Raw genomic sequence first — 15,757 nt, forward strand, 5'->3', positions numbered from 1 at the left:
TCGTTTTCGTTTTTCTTTCAGGAGAAAGAGCTGCGAATCTTTATTCCTTCTTGAAGCCAGTTAATAATATTCAGGGATTTACAAGGCACTTGCTTTGTACAGGATGCATACCAAGAAGCTTCAGTATTTGAAAAATGAAGTACAGGTTGTAAATTCTCTACCACTGAGCCACCAAACTCCTCAAACCTAAAATGTAATAGGTTTGTACATCATGTAAAGACCCCCGGAGAAATAAAGATACGTCCCACAAATATGCCCTTTCTCGGTAAAAGGACACATGATTAAGACAAGTGAATGACGAAAAAATAATAGGTGATAGAATAACAATGTGAATAAACATTATATCAGTGAGTCATCATGCATCCTGAAATCCATTGAATTTGTGAGTAGAAGAACAATACACGTAATAAAAAAGATACATGTTCTTCTAACCTGACATAATTGTTCTAGAAAAATAAACATAAAAATTAAAAAAAAAATACAGAAGATTAGCAACCAAAATTGGCATGTCCAGGCTCTCATTTAGAAAATGTCCCAACTGGACCTGATTCAAAATGTTAGTGGGTTACATTGCAAAGATGTGATCTGCACAAGAGTAACATGTAATCATTTCTTAGCGCGGTAGAATGCGCACGTACAGCCAGGAAAAAATATTGTTCAGCTGAGAAAATTTCTCCTCAAAGTGATAATAATGGCTTCTTGAAGAGTTTTGTAGAATGTAGCAGCGCTCCTCTCCCGCTGCTGAAAATTAATTACTTTCAAAACGAAAGTCTAACATTAAAAATGAATCGAATGACTCCATTAAAAGATTGAAATCTATTGTACACGTTCATCATCAGCATCTTTAAACATGGCAAGTTTACTTAAAAAAAAAAAAAAAAAAAAAAAAGAATGAACTACATACGTGTGAAGATAAATATTAAACCAAGACAATCATCAACAAAAGTGAGAAGTGAGTGATCTTTGCCTGAAAATGTGAAAATTCCGCAAGATATTTCATATACTGTACTTTACTATAGTAAGATTTCGGGGGGCTTAAGCCCGGAAGCACCCCTAAATACGCCACTGCATACAATATAAGAGAAGTAATTAACTCACATGACTTCGTCGCTAGTATACAATGATGGAAATCTAAATTCTTTGATATGGATATGGGATATGGATTATATGGATTCTGGGGATATGGAATACGCATAGGCTTAGCGAAAGGAGGGCCCAGAATAGTGTATCGAAAAAACCTCTAGTGGCGCCATTTAATGTTGTAATTCTAATGTTTTTAAAGTATCAATTCGCTTTCAAAATAATAATAATAATAATAATAATAATAATAATAATAATAATAATAATAATAATAATAATAATAATAATAATAATAATAATATATTATTATTATTATTATTATTATTATTATTATTATTATTATTATTATTATTATTATTATTATTATTATTATTATTATTATTATAAGTTTCGTAGATCACATGTAGACTTCTTCCTCGGACATTAACTCTCTACGTATGGACATGTCCCAGTCCCACCCTCCCACATCTTTAGATTCCAAATCAAGGTCTCGGTGTTCCGTCTCTCTGTTTTTTGTTACTTTCTGGAATGCATTTGTTTGTAGTATTTCTTCTTTGCACAAAACAGTCTTCACCTAAAAGATGTGTGGTGTAGTGTGCAACACAATACCTCCCTCTGGAAAACCCTGGAAATATACGGTTGCAATCGGGGATCTCACCTGTCTCTCCCATCTAAGCAGTAAGTACGCCGGGATTTTTTTTTTTTTTTTTTTTTTTGTGTGTGTGTGTGTGTGGCGTTCAAAACAGAAGAAGGGAAGCATTCAGAATAGTGATACATATTTTTCACGAACGCAAAAAAAGCAATATATTTTGTTACGCCCAGGAATATGTGTAACAAAATTTTGGTTGACGTGAGGGGGTGTTTCAGGGGATTGGGGAAGATTTTAAACAAAGAAACTTCATTTCCTGGCCTTCTCTGGATTACAGAGATTTTCCCCACAGTCAGGTTTTGAGGCACAGGTTGCCCCTATGATTCTTTTTTTAAGGAGGGGGCATCATTTGTCATTGAAAGTGGCACAATCGAATTTTAATTATACGATAATGATGCTTTAATGAACACTATAAAGGAGAACTTAGCATGAATGGTAAGTAGAAGGAGAACTTAGCATGAATTTGGGGGCAGAACGGTAAATGGGAAGAATAGAACCTTGAGGGAATTGTGCTCAAGCACTTGGGGAAGATTGGGACCACTGCCTGGGTATGTATGTTCTCTACTCATTTACATTTTCTAAACACTGTGACGTATAAGTCCCTCCTCCACACAGAGAGATTTTTGCTGTATATGGAAGACTCAATGGGAGGGGTTACAACTTCTCCACCAATTCCTCTTGAAGTACGCCACTGTCTACAGGTATTTCTTTACTAATGTATAATAGGCCTACATGCTTTTCAAGAACTACAGTTACATGTGTTAGGTTCTATGTATTTTTCTACCTATTCATATTTTTAAATTTACAATCGTTGTTAGAAAATATTTTTTTCTGCATTTATATGCATATCTATCTATATATACTACGTCTATCTATCTACCTATCTAACACGCATTCGACATTCAGACATTGTATAGAAACTCAAGAAATAATCACAGAAATATGAAACACAAGAACCTTACTTTCCAGCACTTCTTCCTTCTCTTTTCTTATATTTCTGAAGCCAAAAGCCGAAACGATATTTTTTCCTCGGTTGGCAGGAATATCTTGCTTTCCGTTGTCTTTTCACGACACAGATACTTGTATTTCTACCCATCCTGCTGTCACTCACAAAATGATTATCCGTCGACATTCACATTTCAGCAAGCACGACCCGAGACCCAATACAATGCACAGACAGAAAGACGACTGCTAGACGTGGACAGAGAGGTTCACACAAGAGTCCGACACATCAACAAAAGCAGGCAATAGCTGAAAATTTCCGAGTGGGAGGGTTACAGCTGCGTTGCCAAGTTTTTAAAATTAAAGACGGAAGTTTGATTACTTTTTTTTTTTTCAAAATCTAAGATAAGTAGGGCATAGATATGTATCTCCTCTAGGTTTGTTCAAATTTTTACGTTTGTAACCTTAATAATAAAGAAGAAACTAATGAAAACTTTCCTATGCTTTTTAAATGGGCTAACTTTCAAGATTGTTAGGGGTACCAGACAACCTTAAGGGGATCTTATACCTCTTCGCTTAGGTTTCTGACTCTGCATATGATAACACGTAAATTTTGATATAGTAATTTCTAACAAATTATTGCAGGTAATTACTTGAAATTTTTAATAGGAATACACAAGATCCATATAAATCCTATTGAACATCTGTTTGCTCGTTAGCGGATGTTAAAAGGACAATCTTACCAGAAAAATCCAGTTGTCATTCTGGCGGGAGCTCATGTGGTTCAGATTCCACGTTAATCAGTAGGTCCACGTCTCATATAGCCTCGCTGCTGAACGGGACGTTAAACTCAAAATCAACTCAACTCAACCTATTGTATTCTCATTTCTCAGTGACGAGAACGGTCTGGAAGAGTCCAAAACCACTTCTTTCTTTCTTTCACGGTTTGTTTGTTTCTTCCACCCCTTACAGTCACAAGAAGAAAACTTGTTCGGGTAAGAATTAGTAACGAAAAGAAAAAGTTAAGATCAGAATGACGCCACGGACGGATTAAAGTCACTCCCTCCACGGACGGTCACTCCCTCAGAGAACATTTCAATACCTTGAATAATCGGAGTAAGAAACGAGAAATTGCGTAATCTAAAAAGAAAAGTTTGTTGGAGTATAGAGATCAAGACGCATTTCAAGCGTCACAGTACTGTACTTCTCTCCACTTCCATTCCTCTTTCGAAGGAGTTCTCTTTTGTTTCTCTGTTCCACAATAGCCTTTACACACTTACACTTTCACTATCCGGTATTGATCTTGACTATACTATAAAACATACCTGCACAGCAAGGCGAGAAAGGTTTACGTGTCCTCCCTGTCCCCTTTCTTAAATTAGTAATTATAATAAAATTTATCGAAATCAACCAATCTCAACAATGTTATTGAAAATAAACTCGCCGCTTGTCGCCTATGCTAGCGACCTAAAGCCTTTGTATTTTTTCTGTAAATAAATCCGAATTCATACTTGTTTCTATTGTTGCATTGATAAAAGTGAGTGCCAAATTGTTTTAGGCTCGTTGGTCTCTCTGAGGTCCCCAAAAGATGCTAGGCCCTGGGCAGTCGCCCACCCCTTGAGACGCCTCTACACCCGCACACATTCTTTCCTCGTCCAGAAAATCTCCTCTTACGCATCGTCAATAATGGTGAATTTTTTCCTCACGTATTTGCTTATTATTGTAAAAGATGTTCTAACCAGAACTCTTAAGATTAGTTCGTTCTCTGGGGTAATGTGAGCAATGCAAATAAAGAAAGATACGCGTAATACACAAATGTCAGAAAAATTCGATATCAATTTGAATAGACCTTGTATGTAATGCTTAATTTACAAATGCTAAACTTATACAAATATTTCGAGGTTAAATAGTGCTGAGTGAGCCAAAAGGAACGTGCATATTCAGTTAGTCAAAGAACTCATATATGCAGCTTGAAAACTAATTACTACTATTTAGGCCCTATACCACTATTGAATTATACCAATTTATAAAAAGTAAGATAACCATACTTGGAAATAGTATGTATATTTTTATCGGAGGAAACCCCGAATAATAATAATAATAATAATAATAATAATAATAATAATAATAATAATAATAATAATAATAATAATAATAATAGTAATCTTCTTTCTCACCTTAACCATAGGTTGGTGGGCAACATGGAAATTTTAAAACTTTTCTCTCCCTTTGGAAAGCTGTTTTATAATTTCATAAAGGTCTCTTCTTCGTAACTACATCTAGATATTATATCCTTGGTCTTCCTCTTCCTGTTTTTCCTTCTGCCTTTCCTTCTATCAACACGGTGATCCAATCGGAGTGCCGAATAAGATGGTCAAGTATGCTGTTCCTTCTTTTTCCTATTATCTTCATGATCTGTCGTCCTTCGTTAGCTTCCTTTAGTACGTCTTCATTTCTTTTCCTTATACACTATTATTATTATTATTATTATTATTATTATTATTATTATTATTATTATTATTATTATTATTATTATTATTATTATTATTATTATTATTATCAGGGCCCAGATCTTGTTGACCTAAATTTTTTAAAAAAGTGACCTATAAAATGACACTAAAATTCCTGTAAAATGACCCTAAAAATCACAAAAATTGACCTTAAAACTTACATTTTCTCAAACTTTTAATTCGTTAAACATTGACAATTTTTAATGTCCATTGGATTTTTAATTAACATTTTTCACTCATATTCAAAAAGTTTTGTTTCAGTTAGTTGCAGTCCATTGATCATTTATTTCTATTGATCAGTCCATTGTACGGCATTGTAAGTATTGAAAGCGTCAATTCACTCCCGAATTGAAACTAGGAAGCACTCTTAAACAATAAAACTTAGCAAGTTTAGACTACATGAAAATAATAGATAAAAGCTTGTTTAAAACCCTTGTACGCCTTCTAATCCATTTTAGTTATTCACGTGATCACATTCTTTGTGGTCAATAACTCAAAACTATCTGTTTGGCCACCTACCAACCCCCACCTTTCGTTAACCAGCTACAGTTTAGTTTTCATTAGCTTGTTAAGAATGCAGTTTTTCTACGCCAATAGTCAGGAAGTAAGAAAAGAGATTATTCAACTTCGTCTTTTCCACATCCGTAAACCGTGTTCATTTAAAGATTTCCTTATGTAGAAAATAAGAATAAAAAGACCATAAGTGACCTAAAAGTTACCTTAAAATATTAAAAAATGACCTGAAATTTCAAAACAGCAAAAAGTGACCAAAAGTTGACCCTAAAACAATATACTTTTAGAACCTTGAGTTGAAGGATAACGTTTTTATTTGAAGTTGCCTTGTCCTATGCGTAACAGTAAAAAGTTGACTTGTCAACAAGATCCGGGCCCTGATTATTATTATTATTATTATTATTATTATTATTATTATTATTATTATTATTATTATTATTATTATTATTATTATTATTATTACATAACCACATAAAAAGAATAAAAGTCCTATGCACCAGACCCCAGGAGTTGGTGCCGAATGGTTTCTCCATTCACACTGAATTGTAGTCGCAGTCTCCACATATCTTTCCACTATTCGCCTCAATTGCAGCCTGAAGATCATCATTTTATACATGTGTTAATCTTCCGGCACGTGGTGCGTCTTCGAGTATTTCGTCACCGTCCTCAAACGTGTTAAACCACCGCTGCACTGTCCACGTAGTCTCGACACCTTCACCAAAGGCCTGGGATATCTTCCGCCCCGCTGCAGCGGCGGTTGACCCCAGTTTGAACTCGAACAGCACACACGCCCTTATGACGCTCTGTGGAGGTCCCATGTTCACTCTGTCCTTACGCAAATTCACGGTGTAACTGAACTGCCCCAACCAGGAAGTATGTTGGATATACCCACCAACAACTGACCTTCTCCTTATCTTCATTCGCATTCAACTCATGGTATGAAGGCCAATTTAACACAGAACTCCACTAAAAACGACAGCGCTTTCTTGGTTACCTTTATAATTTGTTAACCTACACTACATTGTGCATTATACATTATAAAAGTCGCAGCAAACATTATACATTATACAGCAGCAGCAAACTACTGCTGCTGTTGTCTTTTTACATCGACTGTGTCTTCGAGTTTTTCTCTTTTTGTTTCTCGATTCTAAGACTATTTGAGGTTCCCGGAGAGGAAGTCACCGTTCGAACCGAGAATCAACAATTTCAGGGAGTAAACATTCCCAGTAGAACTGCGATAACTTTGGAAGAATGAAAATGAAATGAATCTTTAAGTTTAACGTCCCACGGTTATGCCGGTTATGCTAAAGGATACGGTGATAATGAGAAATGAATGAAATGGTGGAATGAAGTGGGAGGAAACGGGAGTACCCCGAGAAATCCTACGAGCACGGCGTTTGTCCACCACAAAGTCCACACGGCGCGAGCTGGGATCGAACCAGGGACCCCAAGCACCGGAGGTGAACGCTCTACCACTGAGCCACCGCACCCCCTACTTTGGAAGAATCTTTGACGTAAAGTCTTTGTCTCTCGCCAACTTGTTTTGCACTTGTTTTGAACAACTTGTCCAGTTAACATTCATGTCCAGTTACATCTTAAGAAACTAAAAGGATTTTTTTTTTTTTTTTTTTTTTTTTTTTTTTTTTGTCCAAGCGTTATACAGTAGAATATGATTGAATTCCGGGTATATAAAGGTTCTGCACATTCCCGGTATTGGCCGCTAAAATTAGTACAATACACACTGGGCCGCGGAGAAGTTTGCATTTTAATCAGTTTTACACGAATCCCGAGGGGACACTTCGCGAATGCACCTTAGAGCTTAGAAGTGAAGTCAATATACGAAACTTAAAACTAAATTGAGTTACTTATAGTCATTTACTTAATAGCATAGTGATACTTATTAATAAGAGATAAGGCAAAATATAAACTGTTTCATACATTCTTTAATACCTCGCCACTATAGTTTATTTCACTTTATTTTATTTATTTATTACATGAGATGGAAGAGCATGTTAAAACCGGTACACTTCGTGTGGGGAGCATTTGAGAACATAAGATATATATATATATAAATTGAGAGAGTTGTTCAAAACTAACATGATATATATATATATATATATATATATATATATAATCATGTTAGTTTTGAACAACTCTCTCAATTTATTCTACCGGTATACTTCTCAGGGCCGTGCCGTGGCGGAGAGAGCGGGGCAACGGCCCCGGGCGCCGAAGTAAGGGGGCAAAAAATTCGGGAGAAAAAAGGAAAAAAGATAGGAAAAATTGCTTGGAATATATGTATGGGGCGCCGTCGTATACTCTCGCCCCGGGCGCTGATTTTCCACGGCACGGCCCTGATTCTTCTGTATGTATTTTCTTATTTTTCTATATTGAAGCAGAAAATGGCTTTTACTCTTATTTAATTATCGATATTCCTGCTATGTTAAAATTCATTGATTTTGAATGATCAAAGTTACAAGATGAAACCTATTAACGAGGGAAGAGCAGATGTTTACTCAACTATAAACATTAATAAATTTGTAAAATGTATATCTATATAGTTAGAGTTGGTCGTTTTCTCCCACTATTTCACAAATATAAACTAACGGTACAATAAACTGATTAAACTTTGGCCCAAAATTTTAATTTTTAAAAATTTTCAATTTAATACGTCTTCAGAAAGTTCTTTATTCTTGACGACATATTGCACTTACTTAATACTTGGCGAGGAGAGAATTTTGGGATTCTATGCCAGAGAGACATACTCATGGAGGGTTTTAATTATTTTTCAACAGTTCAAACGTGGCACTATTGGATAGAAGCTTATTTCCAGGGGTACCAGAAACGTGCCAATATTCTTTAGTACCCAGTTCTCAAGACTCTCTGTAGGGTCTGGCTTCACGACAGACCCGCAGCAATGGGCGGGGGGGTCAGCCCTCCAAAATTTCCCTTGGCTACCTAAACTATAACGGTAGAGAAAGATGAGGCTCGGCCCACCTAATTTCTTTAATGTCCCCCTAACTGCTTTACAGCCCCCCACCCAAACTTTGACGGTTGGCTGCCGGTCTGCTGCACGATACTAATGTCGTAACCAATGCTGTAAAAGCTCGCGATTATTATTGCATCCTTGTCGACGATCTCGACATACCTCCTATCTCAGATCTAAAGAAATCGGTTCCAATTCACTACATTTGGAGCTTCGGTAACAATTCATACGACCCCTTTCAGAGGAAAAAAAGAATATAACAACAATAATCGACTCCAGTATTGCGCTGTATTGCGAAAAATAACAAAAACATTGAATCTACTAATTAAAAAAAGTGAAAAAATAATTATTTATGTACGTATAAACTACTTACAACTATAATAGGCTTCTAAGTGAATATTTACAATAAGGTGAATTTATAGAGTACCGTGTTACGCACATAGTGAAGTAGGGTTATTTAGTAACTTCAATACAAATATATTACAAAATGCATATTATTATAGTTTACGTGTAGCTATAATAAAATCTTACTTACCTTTGAGTTTCAGCTTTTCTTCGTTCCTTCCAATATTTCTGAAGCCGGGCAGCTTGGCGAGACTTCTGTTTTGGAAGGAGAGAATACCAAATTCTTTTCCTCTTTGATTCCTTCATTTTGTCACACTTCTTGCAACACAGATATTATAGCACAACGACAGTAGAATTTCCAGTAAGTGCACTTTGCAGTTCGTTTCAAGACTATTCTAAAACTCAAGGGTCACAAAATCACCCTCCCCTCTTTCCCTTTTCGAAGGGATCTTTCGGGGGGAAAGCTGAAAAATGTGGAAACGATTGGATACAATTACTAAGAACATTTTCCTTCTTCCTTCACAAGTCTCTTGTTTATGGTCATTTCGTCTTGTGTGATAAGGCGGACTTCAGAACACAAAATTGCAACGCTCCAGATTCCCTAGTTTCTTCAAAGAATGTTACATTATCTGCTATGAGATCTGCAAACGATCTCCATTGTATAACTGCTATCTCGATAGAGGCAGTGGACAAAACTGAGGACAAAGCTGCCCAAAACAAGTTTTTGACAAAAAAAAAAAAAAAAAAAAAAAAAGGAAGAAACAGACAACATTTGTTTTTAGCCAGAAGCGCTCATAAATCACTACCACGTGACGCGAAGACTATTAGGGCTAGAGGTTCAGCAGAGAGCTCTCAATTCCTGGAGAAATTCTATCCTCTACGTTGCCAAGTGTAAACGGAAGTATACATTATAATTAATCTAAATTGATCTGGGGCATTAAATCAAAAACAGAAACCATGAACTTATAGTTATTACTATTGGAAAATATCATGGAAAAATTTGAGACGGTAAGTGCAATATCTTGTTAAATATCCACATAGAAATATCTGCGTGTTATCTTATAGGGATCCTGAAACACGTGGAAGTGGGTAGACACACTGTTGCCAACTCGCCAATGTGAAATGTCGCTAGTTCAGTACTCTAAAGTCGCTAGAAGTCGCTAAACGCCTCCTGCCAAGTCGCTATATAATTTTACAAAGGAATTAAAATAATTTAAATAACTTGTAAAATATTTTTCGTGTACAATGGAAGACTCGAGTATTTTTTCTTTTAAAAAAATGACCATCTTGACAAAACCACTGCACTATGCGCTTTGAAGAACACAAGACTAATAAATATAGCATTAAAAGTTTGCAAATACATAAAATTTTGGATCACTTTTATCCATTCCCTCTTATAGAGTATGATTATCTTTTATTATCTTTTTTTTTGGGGGGGGGGGATTCATGTTGTTTTCGTATTGGAACACTTCGCTGAACTCACCCCACGAAATTTCTGTATAATTTATGTTAAGAACAACAGCAGCTAAATTAATATATAAATCACACGCACTACACTGAACCAGAAAAGCACAATGTTCTCTGACGTCACTGTCATTGTACGCACTGTGCAATGCAGGTTCATTCCCGTTGTGCCTACTTCCCGTTCTGCCTACAGACCCTCCAGCACTTTAAAGAAAATATTTTTAATTATCTTATCTCTAGGCAGAACGGTAATTCCCGTTGTGCCTACTTCCCGTTGTGCCTACTCTTTCGAGACGGGGAATTATGTGCAGGGAGGAATTTTTGTAGGGAATATTTCTTTAGTATTTCTAAAAGCTTCTGTAAAAACAACCACCACCTCTACAAGTTTCATCATACATGGAAAATTGGTTGACTCAGTTGCAAGAATGTTAGACATTGTATGTGAAACAAACATTAAAAAAAAAAAAAAAAATCTAATATCAAGCAATTTCAGAACAAAATTTTATTTGGGTTTCCAGTAGTTTACCTCCAGCATGCTAAGACTTGCAGTACTAAAAAATGCCACAGTTCACATCCCCAAGACATGTCTGGCCAACTATTAAACAAACAACGCAAGAGGATGCATAAGGCGGCCTTTAAAAAGAGTGTTTGTCTCCATCATATCTCTTTCCTCGAATTGATTGATTCAGTTGCCAGTAACCCGTTTGACATTGTATCTGAAACGAACACGAAACAGACTTACTTCGGGCTAATATCAATTCATTTCACAACCGAATTTTAATCGGTTTTCCAGTAGTTTATCTCCAGCATACTAAGGCTTGCAGTACTAAAAAGTGCCACAATTCACATCCTCAAGACATGTTCGGCCATACATTAAACAAACAATGCAAGAGGATGCATAAGGCGGCCCTTTTGAAAAAAAAGAGCCTTTGTCTTTTACATCACTGCTCCTTCTTTGGCATTACCTTAACAGGTAATTTGTCTTCTAACACGATTCTATACTACATGCAATGTTACCTATACTTATATTGTCAATGTAAATACTACATATCGTCAATGTTAATACCATATATCGTTAATATAGCCAATATATTTAAAACATCTCACCATCACTGTTCTAAATGCAAACAGTATGCAACTGCATCTGTGTAAGCCACCAAGTCTATTACATGTGATTCCAGACGTGCCTTCAATGATTTTATTTTTTGTTCAATTCGCTTATATTTCAGCTTTGGTTCCTTCGGCTTTTTTCCTACCTCCAACATCAGCATACAAGCTTCATTCTCACTCTGTTCCAATAGTGGAAAGTAGGAGAAAACGGTAGAACACCGAGAAAACCAACGCACACGGTGTTTGTCCACCACAAAGCTCACCTGGCTCGAGCTGGGATCGAACCATGGACCCCATGCACCAGAGGTGAACGCTCTACCCCTGAGCCATTGCGGTCCCATTTTTTTCTTTTTTTACAATATAAGTACGACATATTGCGTGTAATACAGAATCATGTATAGAGGACAAACCACCTGATCATATATAGAGGTGATGCCGGAAAAAGATCTGTGATGTAGAAGACAAAGGCTTTTTTTAGAAAAAGAAAAGAGACCGAATTATGCATCTTCTTGCATTGTTTGTTTAATATATGGCCAAATATATTTTGAGGATGTGAACTGTAGCACCTATTACGTACTGCGAGCCTTAGAATGTTGGAGATGAACTACTGGAAAACTGAATAAAATTTTGTTGTGAAATGACTTGATATTAGACCGAAATAAGTTTATTTTCTTGTAACTGAATCAATTAATTTTCCATTTCTCTGTAAGTATTAAAAAAACACATCTCTACTAAAGTAGACGTGAATAACGCTGCTAATAACAAAACTGTACCTAGTCATTTTTTCTGAGAAGAGCAAGTAAGATAACATTTAAAATATATGATGAAATTTAAAGGAATAGTTATTCTTCTTACAGAATCTATTAGAATTACTAAAGAAAAAATCCCTAGAAAAGATCCCTCCCTGCACAGAATTCCCCGTCTCGAAAGAGTAGGCAGAACGGGAAGTAGGCACAACGGGAATTACCGTTCTGCCTACAGATAAGATCATTAAAAATATTTTCTACAAAGTGCTGGAGGGCCTGTAGGCATAACGGGAAGTAGGCACAACGGGAAGACACCGCAATGCAAGAGGTTACCAGCTATTACGCAACAAGTTAGATACGGAAAATTCCCGGATTTCCGAACCGCAGTGAAGAAAGGCATAATCCTCATAGCAGCGATGAATCCAACGAAGTAAGTCGCTCATAGCAGTAGTGCAACCGAGTATGTGAAAGTAATTATCAATATCACAAACTGCAAAATTTTGGAAACTTTTAATATAGAACCAAATATGTGAGTTTCTAAATGTCGCTAGATTTGTCGCTAGGCGCTAAATAAAAATTTTTGTCGTTAGAGACTTCCAAAAGTCGTTAGTTCTAGCGATAAAGTCGCTAAATTGGCAACACTGGGTAGACATCCCAGGACTCAAGTGACCTTGACAAGCGTCGTAGAGTGAATCACTCTACGGATAGCGTTTCTCAGTTTCTTCTTGCAGTGCAAAGTGTCTCTTTATTTTGGCAACAGATGGAGTAGTTGTTGAAATGCCGTCAAAGCAAATGGCACCCCCTCCTTTTCCTTCGCTTCCCCTGCATGTGGTCAAAGTTGGACAGCGCAGGAGGGGATGGTTACGGCTGTAAATGGGATAGAAGAATGAAATTCTTTTGGCTAAAAGAGAAACAGATCTGGAGAAATAAAATAAGAGGGACCAACCTGATACCAGCCATCAACCCCGTGACTTCAGCCACTCAAAGATCTACAACGGTCACTATACCATAGAGATTTGTAAAGCACTTCTCTCCTGTAAGTAATTTTCAAAGGTATTTCCATTAAATTGATAAGGATTTAAGTATTATATAATACTTAAAGTGTATATATATATATATATATATATATATATATATATATATATATATATATACAAGAGCGGATCCAAGGGGGGGCTTCGGGGCTATAGCCCTCCCCCCTTGACGCTCAGGTTTACACTGGATAAAATGGGCTTCAATTCTGCTTTACACTGGATAAAACGGCAAATTATGGTTTAGCCCCTCCCTTGATCATATCCTGGATCCGCCACTGTATATATACATATATACAGTATATCACCGGGGCTATAAGAAACGTGGACCTATAATCAAGGGCGCCGATTTCTCTTTAAATTGGGGGGGGGCATTCAGATGCAGAAGGTATATATATATGAGGATTTTAAGACAAATTGCATTCAAATTATGCCAAATACTGTATATTAATAAATACAATAGGGAGGCCCACATAAGCTTTAGGGGGCAGGCCCCCCAGGATCGGCGCCCTTGCCTATAATTTAAGGTGGAATCCGAACCACGGTAATGCGTTGAATGGTCTCCTATTGTCAGGGGCGCACCTACAGGAGGTCTACCGGGTCCGTACTCCCAAAAAGTTCCTAACTCAGAATATATTTGTACACTTTCTCAATAAAACTACTTGTTTAACAGCAAAATGAATGATATAGCATGAAAATGTGATCTTACACTTTATCTCTTCTCTTTCTCTTATAAAAAACAATCTATCATTTCTTTTTACCCCTGAAAATATAGATAAACGTATTTTACAATTATTTATCATCTTTTTGGGTGCAGAATAATACTCGTTTAATATAAAAAAGATGTAGTAGCTACTCTGTAGCAAAGCTTGCCCCCCTTCGAACAAAACTTCTGGGTACGCGCTTGCCTAGCGTGAATCAATCCCAGGACCCCGTGCTCCGAAGTCGCACCCGTGTTAGCCACTAGACCACTTGGGAAGACTGTTGAATCCGTAATAAGGTAAAGAAATAAGGAATTAGTATTACGCACTTTACGAAGAAAACCTTTATTTTCATGACAAATACACAATAAAGTAACTTGACACAAATGTTCATACTGTAACTCATATTGTTTGTAAATGCTTCCGAGATCTCTTTCTTCCCCTCACCCTCCTTTTTTTTTAACGTTCTAAACTGAAGTGCTTTTCTTTCGCAATTGTCAGGAAAAACAAGAGAGCACAGCAAACGATAACTTGTAACTAATACTATGAAACAACTAACCGTATTTCACTGTTTGAGTGAGTGATCCTATGTATTCCAGCAGAGAATTTACAGCCCTCAACTCCCCGCACCCTTACACCAGGCACGTATCCAGAGGGGGTTTAGGGGGCCTCCGCCCCCTTAATTTTTACTGGCCCTCCTAAAATTTTCACGGTAGGCTTACAAGTGAACTATAATATGGTGATGAACTATAATGTATTTGGATCGGGCCTCCCCAATTTTCGGGCTGGCTACGGGCCTGCCTTACACATAGGTATTATATATCGAAATACATGAAAAAAGAACTGATACCGTAAGACTGGGTTACTGTGCACTTCAGGGGTAACTTTGCACAAAATATGAAAAGAGTATCACAGTCCTCTGTCGGTAAAACTATGAACTATAAAGAGAAAGTTTCAACTGCCACCGTAAGATAGAACATCTAAAGTGTATTTTGGCTATAATGTTGGCGGTTAACATCAGTTCTAATTACCCAGAGGGTTTGTTGTTATAGAGATATGGAAAGCAGTCACTGTAATTGCCGAAATTTAAAAAAAAAAATATCATCTACGCGCAGCGCCGGATTTTGGTTTGATAAAGCCCTAAGTTATTGAAGGTAGGGCCTTGTATATATCCTTTGGCAACTGACATTTTAGGGAATACACTACCAGAAAGGGCACCATTACTTACATTCCAGAAGCCACTGTTGCTGTATGTAGATTTTATTTTATTTATTTTTACCTTATTTTTGAAAATATGCATCCAGTTTTATTCACTAAATTTTTTGGGGTCCTCAAGAAAGTGAGGCTCTAAACTACAGCTTGTTTAGCTTATACGTAAATCCGGAATTGCCTACACGAACTTCCGTCAAAGTTAAGTCAGTTTCGTAGAATACTACTGTGTAAAATGGGACTTTGAAGCAATAGTAGGAAATTATTACTGCTGGTACCTCCTGTCTCCTAATTTTAGGTAAATTTCCTATTTAGGTAGATGCCGGGATGGAATTCTGGTTGGAAAATAAATTACAAACAGTGGCGGATCTAGAAAAATAGTTTGAGAGGGACTACACTCACAAAGGCTTTCCTTTTTAAAGAAATTACTAGACTGTTAGGAGGAGCTTGAAACTTACACGCATAGGAATG

The 15,757-nt window shown here is 36.7% G+C and overlaps 1 protein-coding gene and 1 long non-coding RNA gene across 7 annotated transcripts in view; one reads left to right on the forward strand and one right to left on the reverse strand.

The window, feature by feature from the left end:
* The window catches only part of LOC145670271 (uncharacterized), a 312,108-nt gene that overhangs the window by 246,863 nt on the left and 49,488 nt on the right, over positions 1-15,757 (reverse strand). The window contains exon 1 of one of the 5 annotated variants that reach the window (XM_081738959.1): positions 9,216-9,615. The exons of 3 other annotated variants lie outside the window; for them this stretch is intronic. In XM_081738959.1, coding sequence (XP_081595085.1) covers positions 9,216-9,331 — 116 coding nt within the window. In that variant the 5' untranslated portion in view covers positions 9,332-9,615. Of the gene's footprint in view, positions 1-2,691; positions 2,896-9,215; positions 9,616-15,757 lie in introns of those variants that run through there. One more of the 5 variants, XM_081738820.1, reaches the window with a different exon arrangement.
* Positions 13,054-15,757, forward strand: part of LOC145670410 (uncharacterized) — a 76,252-nt gene continuing 73,548 nt past the window's right edge. For both annotated transcript variants that reach the window (XR_014128315.1, XR_014128316.1), the window contains exon 1: positions 13,054-13,381. This is a non-coding gene — a long non-coding RNA (uncharacterized LOC145670410). The remainder of the gene's footprint in view (positions 13,382-15,757) is intronic.

This window comes from Thermobia domestica, chromosome 2, assembly GCF_964235325.1.
Source record: "Thermobia domestica chromosome 2, izTheDome1.hap1.1, whole genome shotgun sequence".
Taxonomy (NCBI): domain Eukaryota; kingdom Metazoa; phylum Arthropoda; class Insecta; order Zygentoma; family Lepismatidae; genus Thermobia; species Thermobia domestica.